This window comes from Rhinopithecus roxellana, chromosome 8 (assembly GCF_007565055.1).
Source record: "Rhinopithecus roxellana isolate Shanxi Qingling chromosome 8, ASM756505v1, whole genome shotgun sequence".
NCBI classification, from domain to species: Eukaryota; Metazoa; Chordata; class Mammalia; order Primates; family Cercopithecidae; genus Rhinopithecus; species Rhinopithecus roxellana.
Window position 1 is genome coordinate 31107780 of NC_044556.1, and position 12674 is coordinate 31120453.

Here is a 12674-nt window from a genome sequence, read left to right on the forward strand (position 1 = left end):
TTATCAAAACTGTTACAAGTTAATTATTAGATAAACATCAGAATATTGTAGCAATTAATAGAATTCAAAATCTCAGAAGGAGGGTGTACCAAATTTTAGCTATCTTAACATATTTAGGAAATAGGAGATTTATTATCCTGTAGAGTAAATGGTTCATGTTAGGAAGGTTCATGCCAAGGAAGTTAACATAGGTAAGATGAGGACATTTCTATTAAAAAAGAGTTTCAAGTAAAATAAAATGGAAGACATTTAAGATAATTAAGATGAGATTTTAATATATGAAATGCTCTCATCCTACCCGTTACATAAACTTCCAGAAACCTGGGAATTATATACTTTTTTCCTTTCTCATTCTGTATCCAGCATGAAGTATTGCTGGTTTCATCTCCTAAATGTTTCTCAGATTCATCTACTCATGTGCGTCCTTCCAGTTGTATGAAATGTTTGTTCCCTGGTGCCGTAAAGAAATATCACTTGAACATAAATGTATTTAGTAAGGCCATTTTTACTTCCTGCAGAAAGGGTACACTCGCCAGCAGTTTTGCCACGAGAGTACACTGAACAAAGGAGACAGGGTCATTTATAACCTGACGCATCCACCCTACTGCTGTGTCTGGTTTCCATTGGCTGGAACGGGACCTCACGTTCTGTATTTGTCCCGAGTGGCTAGCAACTTAGAACTTTTTAAAAGAGGCAAAGGTAGAGGGGAAAAATGAAGGAGGAAGTAACTTATGGAATGTTGAGAAAGGTAAAAACACTTTTAAAGAAGGAAGAGGAACAGGTTATGACCTAATGCTTGCTTGGACCAGTATAAGCATGCTAGGGCAAATACTTAGGCTAAATTGTGGGAGCTAAGAACATAAAGTACATTGATTTCCTTATTGTGGCTAGCAGATATTTAAGAATGTTAGCACAGGTCTTTGAATAAATTTTGCTTCTAAGAGAAGTTACTATTTATTCCTAATTAGATGGGGAGGAAAGTCTTTGAAGAGGAACCTCTACTTTACTTTTTACACTACCATAGCTATAATTGAGATCCTCAGGATCTTCCTTCCAGACTCCCTCCATTCTTCACTTCTTGGAACCCATCGTTTTGATTTGTCACTTAGTGGGCTCAGTCTCAAAACAGAGAGCTAACCGTGCAACCTCTCTGCTCAAAACCTAGGGTGGCTCCTTGTCACTGAGCCAAGCTGAACATAGAACACAAGATCTTCCATTATCTGGCTTCTGCCTATTCCTTGGACCTTACTTCCTGCCATTCTTCAACTTGCACTTTGAGCTCTGGTTTCCTGCATGTCGTGCTGTTTTATGTCTCAGTGTCTTTGCTTATACTATATGCTGTGTTGAATTCCCTTCCCACTTTCTTTGTTTAGCTAATTCTACTCAATATCTAAGATACAGCTCAAAGATTATCTCCTCCTGGAAACCATTTCTAAGCTCCGTAGTTAGGCTCTGTGGCCTCCATGTGCTCATATTACAATCTGCGCATTTTTCTTAGCACCACCAACTATATTAAAATTAAATGAATGTGTTTTTATGGTGCTGTCTTCCTCCTCACCTCTCCCTTTGAGCATTAGCTCCTCAGCTATGGTTGCTCCTCAGCAGCCATGATAATTAGCATGTTCTCTGGCACATATTGAACTTCAGTGGAATATGAACATAATAAGATGTTTGTCTTGCTGAATGTTTTGAATAGTATTGTGCTTTCTAATATGGTAAGAGCAGTAGATAAGGAGGAATGGCTTGTACCTCTGCCTGTTGGAAGATCTTAGAATTGTCTTTTTTTCCATGATACAGTTTAGATCAAACATGGTTGCACATTGCTATAGGACTTCACCAAGAGAAACTTAAAAATTGGTACTGTCTGTAATAGGATTATACCAAACAAATCCCTGACTTTATCAGTGCTCCATGACCAGCATTCTGTATATTGATTGGATTGTCGTATAATTGGGGGTAATGATTTGAACTCTTTATGTTAGGCCATAGGCTAGTATACGTTATTCTTCTGCTCTGGTAAATACTTATGAAGTGTTTTATCCATCTGGTTCTTCCATTGTGGAGGTCCTCATCTATCCCTGGAGGAGTTTCTGTGGCACAATGAATTTGTAATTTTGAAATGGAATGTTTCTTGGGATACTAAGTCACCTCCTAAGGGGACATCAGAATGCTTTAATGAAATATTTTGCACCTATTTCAGAAGGTGGAGACTGATAACAAAGTACAGTTTATTTCTAAGTTAAAAAAATTATATGGTTGATTTTTAGGAATTATTAATTTTTTATGTGTGATAATGGTATTGTGATTATATTTTTTGAAAAAGATTAATCTTTTAAAGATATATACTAAGGTATTTACAAATGAAATCATATGCTTTCCAGAATGTACTTCAGACTGATCTGGGGTTGGAAGAGTAACAATGGGAGTAGGAATGTATAAATAATATTTTGATTATATATATGTAATTATTGAAGTTGAAAGATGGATACATTGGGTTCATTACACTAGTTTCTCTGGTTTTGTGTTTCTTTGGGAAATGTCATTTATGCTTCTTACTGTGAATAATAAACATTTCAATACTTTAATATTGTAAAAGTTAGATTATTGCACTTAAGTTGTGAAGGAATACAGATATGGTGTTGAATTCTCTAATTTTGTTAGCTCAATGTAGTTGTTAATAATGTGCTTTCTTGAATAGTTTAAGTTAACATGGAGTGATGCAAAGACCACTGGATTTGGAGATAAAGACAAATTTTCATATCTCAGCTTTGCCATCCCATGACCTTAAGCAAGTCATTTAACCTGTCTCAGCATCAGTTTCTCCTTCTGTAGCAATGCCTATCTTAGGTTATTTTTATTTTATTTGAGAAGGTTATATTTATTTTATTTTATTGGAGTGCAGTGGTGTGAGCTCACTGCACCCTCTGCCTCCTAGGCTCAAGCTATCCTCCCACCTCAGCCTCCTGAGCAGCTGGGACTATAGGTGCATGCCACCATAGCCAGCTAATTTTTTTTTTGTTTTTTTGGTAGAGATGGGGTTTTGACATGTTGCCCAGGCTGGTCTTGCACTCCTGGGCTCAAGCGATCCACCCCACTTAGCCTCCCAAAGGGCTGGGATTACAGGTATGAGCCACTGCACCCCGCCTCAGAGGGTTATTTTGAGAATTAAGTTTGATAAAGGTTAAAATCACTTTTAAGACTAAATTACCGTACAAAGTTTTATTTTTAATCATTTTCTTCCTCCTTATTCTATATTATTAATCATCTAACCATACAAAATGTAAATCAATATAATTGAGCACTTTTCCTTTTACAAAATAAATGGGAACAGCTAGATATATGTGGTAAATTGAATGGGTGAAAATTATTTATTGGGGCTAGGACTGGTGATGGAAAAGGTTCATGCCCAATTAGAATACAGAGAAGGTAGAGCTAGGGTCTATGAAAGAAGATTCCACAACCACAGAAATGGAAAGCATAATAGAGAAAATGGAGAGTACTCTTGTTTTGGCTCTTAAGTCCTGAATCCCATCATTTATTCTTACATAGTTTGTAAGCTCCTTGAAGCAAGAGTCAAATCTGGACAAAATTGATGTTATTAAGTCTTCTAGAAACTTTGTATGTGGGATATGTTTTAATGGAGGGGTATTTTCTTGGTTTTTCTTCTATATCTGGGTATGTTCTTTGTTTTCAACCCAACTGGTAAACAAAGGAGGTAATTCTATTCTCTCATAGAGACAGAGAGAATATGAAATTACTTTCTCTGTTACTATTTAATGATCTTCTAAAAAATTTATAAACCAACCTGCCCTATTTTGCAGGCATAAACCTATATTTGATTCAGATATTAGAGATTTTTGCCAGAATATTAACTTATTTTCTAATAAAATACAGCAGAGCCCGAATCTATCTAAGAATTAATCATAAACTAGAGAGTTTTGGACATTATTTCAGGTATTAGTCACTGGAATAACTTTTCTAAGATAGTCTCTCCTGTAGGGCATTCTTACTACATGGACTTCAAAGACAGCCATGTAGCCAGCAAGCTTCCAGTTTGCTGTCATTGTTTCTTATGGCAATTATGTAAAATGCCTTTTAAAAAATGTGTAACATTTATGAGGCCATTCAACCTATAGCTAAGTTTTGTTGGATGCCACATCATTTGGATCAATGGTTCCAGTAAAAAAAATGTTCTGTAAACTTAAATCCAGAAGATCAGTCATTTGTGGTGAAGTTATTTATTTGAAGAAGATACTTCTCAGCTTTATATGAATATAGGCAAACACTTTTATACTTCTGATTTTTAAATGTTGTTCACATGAATAGCCAGTTCTGCCTTACTCCTAATTTCCTGGCCAGCAACCCAGTCATCCTGAACTGATGGTACTGTCACATGTGACCGTTTCCCCACCTCTCCCTCAGTGACATGATGTGCCATCATTAGTATTCCATTGTATAGTGGCATGTAATTTTTTTTACCCAGTACTCTATTGGTGGACATTTAATTCATTTGTGTTTTTTTGCTGCTGTAAATATCCTTTCATATATATCTTAAATTTGTGTAAGTATACCTTAAGATCAATTCCTAGCATTGAAAATGCTTGAGATATAGTTTTTAACATAATTAGAATGCTTAAATTAAAAACTTTTTATAGGAAAAAATTTTACATATAAAATATATTTTCCATTTTTTAAATATTTCTTAGAAGTTCATTGGTTTCCGTTTTTGACAAATAAAGACAATCAGTTCAGGTACTTCATCTAGCAAAATAATCATTTAATAAAAATCACATTTTGACTGGGCACAGTGGCTCATGCCTGTAATCCCAGCACTTTAGGAGGCCGAGGCAGGCGGCTCTCCTGAGATCAGGAGTTTGAGACCAGCCTGGCCAACATGATGAAACCCCATCTCCACTAAAAATACAAAAATTAGCTGGGCACCGTGGCGCATGCCAATAATCCCAGCTACTCAGGAGGCTGAGGCAGGAGAATTGCTTGAACCCAGGAGGCAGAGGTTGCAGTGAGCCAAGATTGCGCCATTGCACTCCAGCCTGAGTAACAGAGCAAGACTCCATCTCAAGAAAAAAATCACATTTTTACATATGTTTTGTTGACTTATATCTCTTTATACATAGAATATGACAATAACTTCATAAAATCTTAAACAGATCTACTCAATTTTTTCTTTTATAAAATCTCTCATTTTCAGAAATGCAATTCTAAAGGGCAATTTTCATTTTTGGAAGACAAAAATAGGCTTTATTAATTGTGAAGTGACATATAAAGAAACATAAATATAGCTGTTTAAGTTTTCTGATTTAACCGCTTATCTTACTATGTATTTTAGATCTTCTCTCCTGTATCTAATTGGCTTGTAGTCTAATGTTGTAGCAAAATGTTAGAGGTTTACCTGCATTATTTTGCATAGATCCATAAAGTGAAGATGGGGTCGGGCATGGTGGCTCACACCTGTAATCCCAGCACTTTGGGAGGCCACGGTGGGTGGATTGCTTGAGGTCAGGAGATTGAGATCAGCCTGAGCAACATGGCAAAACCCTGTCTCTACTAAAATTACAAAAATTAGCCAGGCATGATGGTGCACGCCTGTAATCCCAGCTGCTCAGGAGACTGAGGCACAAGAATCACTTGAACCCAGGAGGCAGAGGTTAGCAGTGAGCCGAGATTGTAGAGTGACAATGTGAAACTGTGTCTCAAAAAAAAGTGAAGATGAACGAGCAGTAGCCATTAGCTAAGTCATCTGAATTCTTAAAAAAAAAAAAAGAAAGAAAGAAAAAGATACCTAGATAGAAAACGTGAAAATTACCCATTGGAATTGGCTACATACATCTGCTTGTTCTGAACCAGAAGTCTGCTTTGAACCTTTACAGTTGGCTCAGTTAATTTTGTCCAGGCTTTTAGCTTCATCAGATATATTTTCCATTTTATAATCCCATTTTAATTTATGGCTGTAAGGACCCTTGAAATTTTACAGACTGAAAAACAGCACTCAAAAAAACATGTTAATTGATCTACCACTAGATATACAGAATATAATCATATTTGAATGATATTAGGGTGAGTGGTAGTTTAATTCACATTTCTTATAAAAGCACTGATTCTCAACCCTAACTTGTACTTTAGAATTACCTGGGGCTCTAAAAAAATAGAGGTGGCCAGATGTCACCCAGAGAGTGGAGTTCAGGGTTGATGGTTTTAGAAAGTGCTCCAGGTGAACTCTGCTGTTGTACAGCCAGCATTAAGAACCACTGGCTCAAAGCTCATTCTAGTAAGGAGTAACTTAGTGCTGTTCCAAAAATTAAAACATTTGATGAGCTTAATCAGAGCTTTTCAAAGAGTGATATGTATGCCACTGGTGGTACATAAGGTAACTTTACTCACTTTTAGAGTTTAATAATTACATATTTGTTTAATGTGTATTAGAACAGGGATTCCCAAGCCCTGGGCCACAGACCAGTACTGTTGTGGCCTGTTTGTTAGGAGGTAAGCTGCAGATGGGCGGGGCAAGTCAGCATTTCCACCTGGGCTCTGCCTCCTGTCAGATCAGCGGTGGCATTAGATATTGTGAACTGCACATTCGAGGGATCCAGATTGCACGCTCCTTATGGAGAGTCTAATACCTGATGAGATGTCACTGTCTCCAATCACACCCAGATGGGACCATCTAGTTTCAGGAAAATAAGCTCAGGTCTCCCACTGATTCTACATTATGGTGAATGTGTAGTAACAAGAGGAATAAAGTGTACAATAAATGTAATGCACTTGAATCATCCCAAAACCATCCCCTGCCACCCATCCATGGAAAAATTTTCTTCCACAAAACTGGCCCCTGGTGCCAAAAAGGTTGGAGACTGCCATGTTAGAATATAAATATAAGTATCATATCAAACTCACAGTTTCATGAGTACTGCTTTGCATGAAGCTCCATTTTTTTCAATGATAAAGATAGTGTGCTAATTTAAAGGAAATTTGCCAAATTACAGAAATAATTAAACGAATAGGTAGTTCATACATATGGCAGAAATCATGAAGATGCTGAAGAAACACAATGGGAATTTTGGTGAGGGGCACCCTCTAAAATTTAGGATTTGAATCCGAAGTGTCAGTGTTTTTTTCTCCCAGATATGTTTACAGTAACTTCATCCTTCTTTTTCAATTCAGGGACAGACTTTCAAAATTAGTATTTCTGCAAATTTTTGAATCATTGTTTTCTAACTTAGTTTCTTGACACTTAGTTCTCTTGTGAAAATGTGCCTTATAGATCAAGAATATTTTGTTCCTCTATTTTTCTATGGTATAAGTGGTCATGTGGTGGTAAGAAGAGGAAGGAGACTGAGTGTGTGTTGTGTGTGTAGGAGAGAGAGCGAGGGATAGATGGATGGATGGATGGATGGTCAGAGGGGTTGATGAACAAGTGACTAGAATACTTGGATACCTGGGTAGAGAACAGTATTGATAATTGTAGGGCCTCACTTTCCCACATACTCATCTCCTCAGACTCTAAGGAAGTCCAGAGGTCTGTTACAACTCAGAATTGTTTGGGAAATACTGCTATAGGTTCTTTCACTAGTAACATGGATTGCTCTGGGCCAATTAAAATGAGCTCCACATAAAGATATTTAGCTATCCTGACCTCTCTGAGCAGGCTCAGAGAAATCTGAGTAGGCAAATTACCTCTTGCTACAAATAACTGTTTTACTGTTTCATCAGGAATGTATATAGATTTCAGTTATAGAGGCAGCTGCCCTGCACAAGAGTAGCCGTATAGTCTACATTTAAATTATATTACTGGAAGTTAAAAATACTATGATGCAGCTGTAATGTTATGTTTAAATGTCTGTCCTGTATAATTTTGTAGAATGGAAGCTTCTTGCCTAGAGCTGGCCTTGGAAGGGGAACGTCTATGTAAATCAGGAGACTGCCGTGCTGGTGTGTCATTCTTTGAAGCTGCAGTTCAAGTTGGAACTGAAGACCTAAAAACACTTAGCGCTATTTACAGCCAGCTGGGCAATGCTTATTTCTATTTGCATGATTATGCCAAAGCATTAGAATATCACCATCATGATTTAACTCTTGCAAGGTAATTAAGCTTTTAAATATTCTTCCTTCTGAAATTAGCTATTACATTAAAAAATATTTCTATTCAATTAACAAAAACTAACTTAATACATTTAATGAGTTCTACTTCAGTAGCATCACTTTTTAAAACTAACCTTTAGGCTGAACACAGTTTAATTGAATGAATAGTAGTGAAATGACCCTAGAGTTTAACTAAATGGATGAAAACTAATTACATTCGAATCCAGAAATGTAAGTTTTAAATATTTATTTAAAGTAGGTTTCAAAGCCAATGGGTTTTTCTTACCTTAAGCATGTCAGTTTGTCCTCTTGGAAAACTGTACTCTGGCTGCTTTATATTTTAACACCATTTGTATTTCAATACCATTTTTTTTGTTTTGTTTTTTGCTTTTTTCAGGACTATTGGAGACCAGTTGGGGGAAGCGAAAGCTAGTGGTAATCTGGGAAACACCTTAAAAGTTCTTGGGAATTTTGATGAAGCCATAGTTTGTTGTCAGCGACACCTAGATATTTCCAGAGAGCTTAATGACAAGGTAATACCGCAGCATTAGATGGTAGGCCTAATATTTTCATTCAGATGGCTTTGCATTTTAATACTATTTAATTATTCTATAGTTTATTTAAAAATTAATACCAAAAAAGAAAACACTGATAGACCAATAGAAGTGAAAGAGAGAAAAAAAATTTAATAGAGAAAAAGAAGGAAATAGAGGTCTTTCTTTCATAAGTAATTATTTGATTGGTTCTGTATGGAGAGCCAATATAAAAATTTCTTTCCTTTGTCCATAATACTAAGGATATTACAAATATATATATGATAAACCTGACCTCTGTTTTCAAAATGTAAACTTTGCTGATGTCTTCATTTAGGTGGGAGAAGCAAGAGCACTTTACAATCTTGGGAATGTGTATCATGCCAAAGGGAAAAGTTTTGGTTACCCTGGTCCCCAGGATGTAGGAGAATTTCCAGAAGAAGTGACAGATGCTCTGCAGGCAGCTGTGGATTTTTATGAGTGAGTAGGGGCTGATATGGGCAATCATGTAGGCCCATCTAAGCCGTGGATCTGCTGTACGTTCTTTATTCAGTAGTAAGTTTTTAAGTTTGGCAAAGGTTTTAAAGCTATGAACTAGCAAAATCATCAATTCAGTTGCTTAAATGTTATAGTGTTACTATTAGTAGTAATCTGTAGCTTTCATTTAAATTAAAGACCAGTGCCACTTAGTGGCAAAAACAAGAAATACCAATGGTTGGGCTGTTATTTAGAGTAATTTAGTCTTTTACCAATAGAATTTCATACAACTACTTAACTATAGGGGTTCCAAGATTAACTCTGTGCTTGACCCTGGGCAGAAACCTATCTGAATAGTTTAATAAAGTGTTCCCAGCTATTTCCTATAATTGCTCTTCATCATAGATGTCATCCTTAAAATGTTGCACATTATGGCTGTAAGCTTCCTTACATTTTTTTCTGATAAAAAGAATTAGATATGTAAATCACATAAATAAAATTGTTTTGCAAACTTATTTTTTCATCACTTTTTGCTATCCCTTAGGGAAAATCTATCATTAGTGACTGCTTTGGGTGACCGAGCAGCACAAGGACGTGCCTTTGGAAATCTTGGGAACACACATTACCTCCTTGGCAACTTCAGGGATGCAGTTATAGCTCATGAGCAGGTATAGACAGTGGAAGGCCTTGGAGCCAGACCATTTCTTCCATCAAAGTTCTGAACAGTGATTAGATCATTCTTCCGTTTTATTTTAGCTACATCTAATTAAAATTTTCTGTTTCAGCGTCTCCTGATTGCAAAAGAATTTGGAGATAAAGCGGCTGAAAGAAGAGCATATAGCAACCTTGGAAATGCATATATATTTCTTGGTGAATTTGAAACTGCCTCAGAATACTACAAGTTAGTCTAATATTTCTGTAGATAAATGTAAAACGAATAGTTATTCAATCCCATTAATTCATAGGCTTTAGGTTTAAAATCTGATTGCAGCAGGGCTTTTGGCATCTAAGCCTCAATTTCCTTATCTGTAACAGAATATATCAATACATCATTTTGGGGAATACTGTGAAGAGTGAATGAAATAATATATTAAACACTTAGCACAGTACCTGGTACACAGTGCTCAATAAATATTATTGTACCTAAGATTTAATAGCAGCACTGTGACCCCTTTATAGTACTGGTTTTTATCTTTAAAAGTAATTGTTTTTAAATGAAGTTTTCAACCTTTAATATCTTTTAAACCTATTTCGCATATGTAGTGTATAGTGTGTATATGCTTTATTTCACTCGATTATGGGTTAGAAGAGATGCCAAAAGAAAGCCTGGTAACAAAAATATTTATAGTCTCTATCAGTGATCACTGATTTTTTTGCTCTACCTTCCCACCTTCTTACTGAGCAGTTCTCCCTTTACCCTCTTTCTGCCCATATTTGACTGTGTCACTGTTAAGCTGCGTCCCCATTCACTTACCTGTGGAGTTTGCAATCACAGCTTCTTCTGTGACAGGATCTCTCTTATCAGTAGATTTGAGACATAGATGATAGAAAGTTTAGACAGCTTTGAGTTGCCTGATCTGTGCTTTCTAGATTGAGTTTTCCCTAGTTAGTGGGGATTGAAGGCCCTTATAGATTTTGGGTAGAAACCAGTTTGACTAAACTGAAGACACAGTGAGTGATTTGTATTTTGTTAAAGAATCCAATATGAGACAGTTCTGGATAAGTTTGTCATCTTCATAAAAAAGGTAAAATTGTTTCAGGCCTATCTAAAAAACATTGAATAGCATTCCACTTTGCTTTAAACATTAATTAATGGTTAATATTTGTTGGTTGATTAGGTTACTTAGATATGAAATAGCCTCCCAAATAAAACATATTACTATGTACTATATGAAGAAGTATATATTTTGATTTTAAATATAAAAGTTTCTTGTATTTTAAAGCCAAGGGATATAGAGAAGTCTTAATTATTAAATGGTGTACCTGTGTTACATACTGAAAAGTTCTATTATAAAATGGATAGTGGCTATTTGACTAAAGAAGCATGAATATAAAGTAATGAAACTTACTTTTTTTCTCCCAGTAAGCAGGCTAGAACTCAGAACTTTATATATATTCCAAGTTGTTGGTTAGAAATATTTTTAGAACTCTTCTTTAGATTTTTTTTTTTTTTTAAATACAGAGTTTTCAGTTTTGCTCTTGTTGCCCAGGCTGGAGTGCAATGGCACAATCTTGGTGCACTGAAATCTCTACCTCCTGGGTTCAAGCGATTCTCCTGGCTCAGCTTCCTGAGCAGCTGGAATTACAGGCGTCTGCCACCACACCCAGCTAATTTTTGTATTTTTAGTAGAGACGGGGTTTCACCATGTTGGCCAGGCTAGTCTTGAACTCCTGACCTCAAGTGATACGCCCACCTCGGCCTCCCAAAGTGCTGGGATTACAGGTGTGAACTACCATACCCAGCCCGGAATTGTTATCCGGGCCAAACAAGAAGGCTAACATAACATTGTAGATCCATATCCTTCCTGATACAAAGCAGTAGTTTGGTAAACCTATGTTAGTAATTGAATTTGGTTCCAGAAAGATTTCTGATCATTTACAAATCAACTGTACCATCAAAGAATAATGGTATGCCAGAAAGCATTATGCCACAGGATCTGAAAGCAATTCCAAAAGTCTTTCAAAAATACTTGAAAAGACAGGCAACATTAGAATAATTAGGTAGCCTCCCAAGGCAACAGATTTGAAGGTATCATCATTAAATATGTGATTTTAGATTTGTTTGTTTAAGAAAAAGCTATCACATTACTGTATAGTAATTTGTCATATAGTTATAAGTGATATGAAGTAATTACACTATTTGGCAGAAATTATGGGAGAGCCATTTAAATTACTGAATCCAAAAGCATCTGTAGGTTTAAGCACTGATAATAATAACACATTAACATTTATACAGCATCTACTATGCACAAGACGCTATTCTAAGCACTTTATATCTATACATATTAATTTAATTCTCACAAAAATCCTTTGAGGTATTTCTCCCATTTTATATATGAAGAGACTGGTATACATACTTTGCCCTTAGCTTAGTAATTGGCAAAGTTGGGATTTAAACCCAGTCTAGCTCCAAGATCTATACTCTTAACTGCTATGCTAGCTACAATACCACAGTAGAATTTGGGTAATGTTTGGATGCAGTATTCAGTATTTTTCATGAGTTGATGACTAATGCCCTATACATAAGAATTTTACCTAAGTGGTGACTTAATAGCCTACACATAAGAATTTTACCTAAATATTTTAAATTTTGACAATGCAAAGGTGATGGTATGATTGAAAACAAATGTCATGTGGAAAAAAAGCTATTGCCAATACCAGAGGGAAAGTTTTTTTTAAATGTTAAAGATAGTATGTTAATCTCTAGCAACTCTTGATTTCATGTTTCAATACTCCTTTACTTTGGTGAATTGTTAGGATTCTCAAATTTATTCTGTCTTGAATCTGCTTTCTGTGTTTCAAAAAGGCCTTTTCATTTTGTCTAAAAGTAATGAAGAAAGTACGGGA

General features: G+C 35.8%; 1 protein-coding gene across 3 annotated transcripts in view; it reads left to right on the plus strand.

Annotated features, from left to right (window-relative positions):
• GPSM2 (G protein signaling modulator 2) overlaps positions 1-12674 on the plus strand; it is a 55691-nt gene that overhangs the window by 11973 nt on the left and 31044 nt on the right. For all 3 annotated transcript variants that reach the window (XM_010372876.2, XM_010372893.2, XM_010372884.2), the window contains 5 exons: positions 7877-8098; positions 8495-8630; positions 8968-9110; positions 9652-9775; positions 9893-10008. In XM_010372876.2, the coding sequence (XP_010371178.1) occupies positions 7877-8098; positions 8495-8630; positions 8968-9110; positions 9652-9775; positions 9893-10008 (741 nt within the window). The remainder of the gene's footprint in view (positions 1-7876; positions 8099-8494; positions 8631-8967; positions 9111-9651; positions 9776-9892; positions 10009-12674) is intronic.